Source organism: Monopterus albus, unplaced genomic scaffold, assembly GCF_001952655.1.
Source record: "Monopterus albus unplaced genomic scaffold, M_albus_1.0 scaffold198.1, whole genome shotgun sequence".
In the NCBI taxonomy this organism is placed as follows: domain Eukaryota; kingdom Metazoa; phylum Chordata; class Actinopteri; order Synbranchiformes; family Synbranchidae; genus Monopterus; species Monopterus albus.
In genome coordinates, this window is record NW_018128078.1 from 739,540 (window position 1) to 748,351 (window position 8,812).

General features: G+C 44.3%; 1 protein-coding gene across 1 annotated transcript in view; it reads left to right on the forward strand.

Annotated features, from left to right (window-relative positions):
• Positions 1-8,812, forward strand: part of LOC109970435 (trichohyalin) — a 24,223-nt gene that overhangs the window by 2,105 nt on the left and 13,306 nt on the right. Inside the window, exons 2-14 of the mRNA XM_020617987.1 lie at positions 1,231-1,401; positions 1,481-1,618; positions 2,219-2,296; positions 2,399-2,469; positions 2,556-2,721; positions 3,440-3,546; positions 4,238-4,570; positions 4,667-4,784; positions 5,727-5,867; positions 5,941-6,089; positions 7,110-7,259; positions 7,478-7,556; positions 8,196-8,273. Coding sequence (XP_020473643.1) covers positions 1,261-1,401; positions 1,481-1,618; positions 2,219-2,296; positions 2,399-2,469; positions 2,556-2,721; positions 3,440-3,546; positions 4,238-4,570; positions 4,667-4,784; positions 5,727-5,867; positions 5,941-6,089; positions 7,110-7,259; positions 7,478-7,556; positions 8,196-8,273 — 1,749 coding nt within the window. The 5' untranslated portion in view covers positions 1,231-1,260. The remainder of the gene's footprint in view (positions 1-1,230; positions 1,402-1,480; positions 1,619-2,218; positions 2,297-2,398; positions 2,470-2,555; positions 2,722-3,439; positions 3,547-4,237; positions 4,571-4,666; positions 4,785-5,726; positions 5,868-5,940; positions 6,090-7,109; positions 7,260-7,477; positions 7,557-8,195; positions 8,274-8,812) is intronic.

The following is an 8,812-nucleotide window of genomic DNA, read 5'->3' on the forward strand; positions in this document are numbered from 1 at the left end:
AGTGTGTGGACAGGTGTCTTTTATACAGGTAACAAGTTCAAACAGGTGCAATTAATACAGGCAACAAAACAGAACAAGGAGGGCTTCTTAAAGACAAACTAACAGGTTTGTGAGAGCCAGAATTCTTGCTGGTTGGTAGGTGATCAAATACTTATTTCATGCAATAAAATGGAAATAAATTATTTAAAAATCTAACAGTGTGATTTACTGGAATTCTTTTGTAGATTCTGTCTCTCAGTTGAGAGAACTGACCATTCTTTGTAAGTGGGAAAACTTGAAAAATCGGCGGTGTATCAAATACTTATTTGCCCCACTGTAGTTCATTAGCTGAGAGTGGAATTCTCAGATGTAGTTGGCTCGTTGTGGTGATTTTAGACTATTAACGTGATGATGCTGCGCGATCGATCAATCACTTTATTGTTATTGCATACTGTACAACAAAATTTGCTTTTCAGTGGTTTGTGTAAGAACTTCACAAACATACAAATACATACTAAAAAGTAATAGCTAATGAGTTAAATATAAGTAAATTATAATTATAAAACAGACGGTGGTCATGAGGTGTTTCTGTTATTTTGCCCGCCTGGGTTCTGTTCTTTATGAATAGGCGATTAATTAATAGTGGCAAGTGTTGACATAGCATCAAGTCCTTGAACCTCCAACACAGTGAACGTGATGAGTTTGTAAGGTGAACCATAAACCGCTCAAGAGGTAGAGCAGTTGTTCGATTCCCGTTTTCCCTAGTCCACATGTCGAAGTGTCCTTGGGCAAGGCACCGAACCCCAGAGCAGCGCCTTGCAGGGTCAGCACTGCCATCGGTGTGCGAGTTGGTGCAGCAGATGGCTGCCTCGGTGCTGTACCGGAGACGAATTCCTTGTGTGTATAACATACTTGGCCAATAAAGGTGATTATCTTTATCATATATTACTGTGGCTTTTACAACTGTTGATTTGCAGTGGAGCCATCTTGGGTTTTAAATGTGGGGTTGGTGTAGTTCTTCTGACTTTGAGTAGAGATTCTGACTTCAGGGTGTGTTCCAGTTTAAATTTCCAACTGGGAGCTTCCAACGTAATGCAGCATTAGTACTACCTCCTGAGAGGTGCTGACATTTAGTCCCTGGAACGCCCTCCAAAGTGGGCAGAGGGTAGTGAAAACAAATGCAGAACCTGTGACTTCGCTTCGACGCGGTTCAGTAGGCTTCTATGATGGAAAAACCGTGTCTTCTTCCAGAATCAGTGAAGACCAGGTCAACCTGTCAGCATGGAGTCAGAGCTGCTGATTGGCTGGCAGCAGGAGAAGGCGGAGCTTAAACAGGAGGTGTGCCATCTGCAAGAAGAGCTGTCGGAGAGTCGAGCAGAGAGAGAGGAGCTGGAGTCCAGGAGCAGAGCCCTGAATGACAGGGTGAGGAGGGGAAGGAGAGGGCAGGGGGGTCATGTGATCATCAGGGTGGGTTACACCTTTTACATCTCTCTCTCTCCAGCTGTCCCAGTTAGTGTCTCCCTCGCTCGCCCTCTCTCTGCAAGTGGAGGCTGAGCAGAAGCAGTGGAAGAGGAGGGTGAGGGAGGGGAGGGAGAGGGAGGCCAGACAAGCGCTGCTCATTCACCGACTGCAGAACAAGGTGAGGGTGTTGTGACTTTATTAGGAACACCTGTGTCAAGCTAAGTCTGCCTAATCCAACAGTCCTGCAGTAAATCCTCTATGATGGTGATCTTGCTCAGACAAGCACAAGTGAAGCCACCACAAGCTGATCGTCCCCTGATGGCTGGTTGCAGTGTAGGTTCTAAGTAAGTCTGGTTTCTCTCTGAAAACCAGAAAAAGCTTGGCAGCTGTCTCATTCCTACCTGTCATTTACTGTGGGGATTTGCTGGACCTGAATGCCCCATCATAGTGTATGCTCCAGCTAGACTCTGGTTATCTAATATCTGTAAGGTCTGTTTCAAATCTGAAGTTGAATCACTGTGTCCTGTACTCTGAAGAGGGCTGGTCATCACTCTCTATCATTGGTATGTTTTTATTTATACAGCCATTTTGTCTTTGACTCTCTTAATTGAGCTGAGTCTGTTGTAACACTGTGATTGTCCAGTGGTGTCACAGTGTGGAGCGTCTTACCTCACTAATGATCTTTGAAAGCGACATCAGAGCCACATGAATGCAGAGATTGGAGTACTAACTGTAGTGTTATCATTTTGTTGTAGTACTGACAGTACTGTTACTGCAGGTGTTGGAGTACAAAAGTCGATGTCAGTGTTTGGAGCTTCAGCTGCAGGATGGACTCAAACAACTGCTCAGTACCGAGGTCAGACTCAAATACCACTACACTACTCCAACAGCACTGAAGAATTACATTAGCACTGCAGTAATCCAGGTGCTGGTATACAGTTGTGTGTTTGTTTTGTAGCGGAGGATCAGAGACGAACACAGCGACTCTCTGGAGAGCGCCCTCATCAGGCTGGAGGAGGAACAACAGAGGTGTGTGTGTCTGTCGTACCTGTCTTTGTGTGTATGTCTGTGGTTCGGTGTGTCTGTCTCACCTGTCTCTTTCTCTCTGTCTCCAGGTCGGTCAGTCTGGCTGAGACCAATGCTCTCCTCTGTGAGCAGCTCAGCCAATCAGAGCAGGCCAACCAGGCTCTCAGGGAGGACCTCCAGAAGCTGACAGCTGATTGGACGAGAGCTATGGAAGAGGTGGAGCAGAGAGAGTCTGATTGGTTGAGAGAGAAGCAGGTCTGCAGTTTGGTTTTAGTTTAGTTAGTATTTTATTTTGTTGACTTTATCCTTTGACTTGTACCAGTAGTTGGGTACAAGTTGAGGCACTTTAGTATTACTGTTTTATGTTACTCAATACTTGTACTCCACTACACTGCAAAGGGAAATGTACTTTTCACCATCCAGCCATATTTGGTAATACTTTTAAGTTCCTCGTATGTCCTTAATAATCATATGAAAATGTACAGCACTAACTGGGTTATAACAGACTACAATGTAGCTGTAAGTAGAGCTAAGGGCACGTTTAAGGTTTGTAATGTACAGTATTCTGTAGTACAATATTCAAGCTGTGTATTACTATATTGTCATTTATTATCTGCCTTCAGTGACATTGTTAGAAACCGTTTACAGGTTTATATGCTCATTATGCAGGATTATTAACCTAAAGTGTAAAAAAAAAAAAGTGTTTAATCATCAGTAGTGTGTAAATCTTAATTATTTGGGTAAGTGTACTAAACATACTAAGATGTAAATGTACTGAGTCTACAGATACTGCAGTCAGGCTGTACAGTCCTCATACATCACAAATACCCTCTGCTCACTAAAACAAATACTTTGATCCTTTGGTAATAATGCATTTGACTTTTACTTAATTAGTTTTGTGGTGGATTTTGAGATTGAACCACCTTTAGACTGATATTGTGACTTTTCCTTGTGTGTACGTGTGTGTGTGTAGTGTCAGTCCGGTCATGTGGGGCAGCAGCAGGCTCGGTTGCTGTCAGTCTGGAGGTCTGTCGTTGCTCTAAGACAGCACTGCCACAGTGTGAAAACCGCCGCTGACAGGTACGTCCGAGTGGGAATCCAGACTGAAAGCGAGACGTGAGCGGCATGTTGTGTCTTTGTCATGGGAGCAGCTTTCTGTCATGACCAGGCCGGCAGACACATTCTTGACAAATATAGAGTTTATGTTGGCTCATGGCAGACACATTCTGGACAAATATAGAGTTTATGTTGGCTCATCAGGAACAAATCAGCAGAGTGTTTATTGATTTTCCCTGGCTGTCCTCAGGTGGCACTTGAAAGTGAAACCAAACAGCTCAGTTGCATTAGGAGCCTGATCAGTCATAACAGATCCCAGTAAAAAGGGTTTAGTGTGATTTACACATCTGTGTGTTGAAGGAACTCCATTCGGTCTGGGGCTGAGTGTTTGTACTGGAGGCTTTAATGGTTCCACTCACTGTAATATACTGTGTCTGTGGTCCCAGCACCGGTGGCTCATTCGGGGCCCAGAACGACTTTTCTCTAACGTCATGAGTAAGATGCACTAACATGGTGGGTCACATGGTTGAGGGCTGACAACCTCACTGAATTTATTCTGGGTTTAATGTTTTTTTAATGCTGTTACTGGTCTCCCTTGCTTCTGTAAAGCACTTTGATTCGCCTCTGTGTTGAAATGTTCTATAAATAAAGCTGCCTCGCCTTGTTTTAACATGGTGAACATGCTGTAGTCTGACCAGCCTGTGTCTGTCGGCAGGGACCTGTGGCAGCTGCGAGCCCAGTTTTCTCGTCTCTCCTCCTCCCTCCTCTCCAGCTGCGACTCTGTCTCCTCCTGCCTGCGGCTCGGTGCTCCTCAGCCCCTGCTCTCCTCCACTGTGCCTCCCGTTCATCTTCCTTCTGACCTCCCTCCCCTCTCCCTGTCCCCTCCTCTCTCCTCCACACTCATCCGTCCTCCGGACTCCTCACCCACTGAGCCTCCTCTCATCTCCTCCTCCACCCTGGGAACCTTCTCCTTAGGAGAGCTGGAGCACAAAGAGGAGGAGCAGCTAAAGCTGCTCCATGAGAATGAGGTTTCCCAGCTGCAGGAACAGTGAGTCCCTCTTCTTCATGTGTTTCCCACATTTGTTCTGCTGGAGGTTCGGACAGGAAACTTCTCTCTCTCTCTCTCTCTCTATGCTGTTCTTAGGATTGCAGAGCTCTCTTGCTCACTGCAGGCTGAGAAGAATCAGAGGGAGCGAGAGGTGGAGAAACACAGAGAGACAGAGAGAAGCCTGCAATCTGTCAGTCAGGCTGTGGTCAGACTGGTGAGTCAAGCGTAAACCCAAGGTTTGGTTTTTACTGGCCTCTTTTACAAAGTGTGATTTCTTACAGAGAAACAAGAGAGAATGTCACAGTTACCAGTTGAGAGATCTGCGACTGTACAGAGTCCTGCTGTCACGATTTTTGAGCCTAAGGCCGGTGGTTTTTATGTCTGTGTTACTGTACACTAATCCTGTCCAGAGACCAGCAGCACTGGTGAATGTGGTGTCCTTACCGTAATTTTGTGAGTCCAGACCCTGGTCCAGCTCATCACTCTGTGCCATAGAACTCCACTGTTGTCCACCAGCTATTAAATGCCCCCAGTGAGCCACACCGCTGCACTGTGGTGGGCAGGTTTCCTCCTCAGGGAACATGGGAGGCCGTTTGTTTCCAACAACCAGCTCCTTCATGGCCTGCATTAACATCCTGTTAGCGCTTCTCTTTAACAGAAGTCATGTACTGCTCATCAATGCTAAGCTGCTGTCATCAAAACCCTTTTCACATTAAAAGTCTGCCTGTAAGTAGAAGGCTGTCAGACCTTGACATTCAGCTGAATTTATTTACTAAGTGAAGTGAAGGCCTGGTTCTCTGACACTGGCTGAGCTGTTGTAATGTACTGTATATGTTCAATATAGTTTTTTTTTAATGTCATTTGTTTCATTCAGAAAGCTCTGTATCTCTCTGTGCTGCAGTAATGTGATTGTAAGTGGAAGGCTGTCAGACCTTGACATTAAGCTTTGTATCTCTCTGTGCTGCAGTAATGTGAGTTTTACACCAGGAATCAGTGAAGTCTTGATGTTTAAATTTTACCTTTTGATTGTTGTATTATGCTGCAAGCTGAGCACTCCTGATTTCTGTCCTATCTGTCAGTAAAGAGAACTTAGTAAAAGTTACAGCTGCTGTCCTTACACATGAACCAGTCTGAGCTCAGGGAATTGTTTGTTCAGTCCAGAGTCCTGAGTAGCAGCAGCAGCAGTCGGCCTCTGTGTGTGTCCCCAGACGGTGTCCTCAGCCTGGACCTGACCTCTCTGCTGTCGGTCCTCTCTCACACTGAGAGTTCCCTCCAGTGGAGACACGAGGAACTGCAGGTGGGTCACACAACAGGAGTAGTTTCCATTGCAGCTCAGAGGTCATGAAGATGTTAATAAATCTGTTTGTCAGGGGGCAGAGCTATCCCTGCGGTCCCTTGGTGAGGAGAACACGGCTCTGCAGCTCCGAACGAAACAGCTGGAGGATGACAGTCAGCAGCTGCAAGCACACACACAACACGCACAGCTCGAGCTCACACACACTCTGGACATACTGAGCAGGTACACAGTAAACACGAAGGTAGTTGATAAATATAAACAATTTTGTCTCTTATGATCACTGGACACATTCACAGTTTTGACAGTGATCAAAATCTTAAAAGTTCAATTTTTTTTTAAAGCTTTTCTTTAGTATTTTTGCATTTAAACAGTTTTTAATGTTCTGTGACATTACTGTAGTATATTAGTGTTGGTTGTACTGAAAAATCATATCAATTCCTGTACAGAATTTATTTAAATATTTATGTAGGTAATGGTGCAAAGCAGCAGCAATAGGCAAATTGCTCTGTGATCTGAACAAATTGCCTCTGCAGATTTATTGCAGAGCATTGAGCTTGAAGTAACTTACATACTCAACTTTTGTTTTTCTTTTCGCTATTTGGTCGATGAGACAATTGGACACAATATAGTAATTAGCAATAACCATTTCAAAAATGTATTCTGAAAGCCAGATGTACAGACCTGAAGCCTTGAAATTCAGCTTTAAATGGTCTGAGCACCCCTCCTCCAGACTTAAAGACCCCCCTCCACTCTTGTTTCAGCACATGTAGGAGTACTTACTTAGCTTGTTACAAATTATTTCTAACTCTCTCTCGCTCAATAACAGAGCCAGAATCTTTGAACATGCAAATGCTGTTAGTTTCCAAAGGTTAACGGCTGGACACTAGATGTCGACTTCACTGATAGGTCTGTTGTCAGCGAATTTCCCCAGGTCTCATTTTGGACAGTAATTAGTTTTAGATGTAGTTGTGATGTCACAAAATCCTAAAGGTATGTCCAGATGTTAAAGATTTAACTCTGCACAGTGAAGCTCAGACATCACAGTGATCGGACAATAAGAAGAACAGTGTGTACAAAGCTCAGCTGTCAGACCCTCAGGCACAGAAGCCTGAACGTGCCCCGCCTTCAATTAAAGCAGCAACCTCTTCAGATCACTACAGTGTCTCCAGTCTGAGTAAATGGTGAGCCGGCAGTTGCATTAATACATCGGTTAAACTTGAGATAAATGTGTTTGTGTCTCAGGGAGCGCGAGGCAGCGTCCTCACTGCGTCTGCAGGTGGAGGAGGTGCAGAGGAGGGAGGAGGAGGTGACAAGAGAGAACGACAGACTGCGGAGAGACAGAGACAGACAGGAGGAGAGAAACAGACAGCTGGAGACAGAAACACGCAGGCGGTACTCTCTTCTGTTTTTTACAAGTTTTGAAGTCTGAAAATCAGTGCACTGCTCAGACAAAACCTCCAGACACTGATTATTACAACCAGTTGTTTGTGACGTACTCTGAGTGGGTTTGTTTCTCTGGAGAACCTTCTTCACCTATTAATGAACCGCTGCTGGAACTGCGGTTTCATCTGTCAGTTGCTGAACCATGTTGAACTTCTGTCTGGTTGTAGACTAGAGACTGAGCTGTTGGAGAACGTGCAGCTGACAGAGAGAGAAACTCTCCACCGCATGGAGATCCAGACTCTGAAGGTAATAGGTCAGTTCACTACAGCTAGCTACTGCTCTGGTTTACCTCTGAGTGACAGAAGGAGTTTTCCTTTTTAGTTCTTCCCTAAAATGTCTGGAATCATCTGAAATTTAGGCCAAAAAATGTTTAAACGTCATAAATATGATTTTGATGTATTTTAAAAGTGACTGATCATGTTCAGGTTAAGCTGACGTTACTTTTGTAATGCCACATTACCTTCAGTCGTGCCTTTATGTGTGTTTGTTTAAATTCTGAGGAGACACAGCAGCACTACCTCTGCTGTGTTGGCTCCACGTTGTAGTTCTTTCTCTCATCAGGCATATTATCGGTGAACATTCAGCGAGTGTGTTGTGTTGTATGAGGTAACACAGTGAGTCTTCCATCAGGGGCTCTTTGTTTTACTGTCTTTGACCTAATATGGGGACTGCAGGTTTAATGAGACCTGGACTGAAAACATTCAGTGTTTGGTTGAAACCTGTTACACATCAAATTCAAAGCTACACCTGGATGTGGAACAGCATTCAAAGGGATCTAAAAAGGGTCCCAACAGTTGTAAATGAAAGCTTGATGAAAGCTGCAGGAACCCTGGGAATAGATTTGCCCAAAGCAAAATCTATATTTTAGTCTCTGTCCTCCTGTAGGGGGCGGTGGAGAGAGAGCAGCTAGACAAACAGAGAGCTGAAGAAGAGGCTGCTGATGCCAGAGACGCCCTGCAGAAGGTACAGACTAGGGCGGCATTAAGTGTCTTCACATCTGACATGACATTGTTCAGGGGGATGTAACTTGAGAGCTGTGACCACAGTGAAACACCTGAACAACTTAACAGTTTCACCTCTTCTTCTTCGTCCTCTTTTCAGTTAACAAACAACAAAACTGCATCACGGTGAACATCTAGTGAGGAGGGCAACAGACAGCCAGCTGAGAAAATCAGCATTTCATTATCTAAATCAGTTTAACGTCAGCAACTGTTTATGATCAGATACAGTGGGTACGGAAAGTATTCAGACCCCCTTAAATTTTTCACTCTTTGTTATATTGCAGCCATATGCTAAAATCATTTAAGTTCATTTTTTTCCTCATTAATGTACATGTCAAAATGTCAAAAATTCTGTGTTTTTCTGTCAATATGGGGTGCTGTGTGTACATTGAGGGAAAAAAATGAAAAATGATTTCAGCATATGGCTGCAATATAACAAAGAGTGAAAAATTTAAGGGGGTCTGAATACTTTCAATACCCACTGTATATTTATTCCTCTTC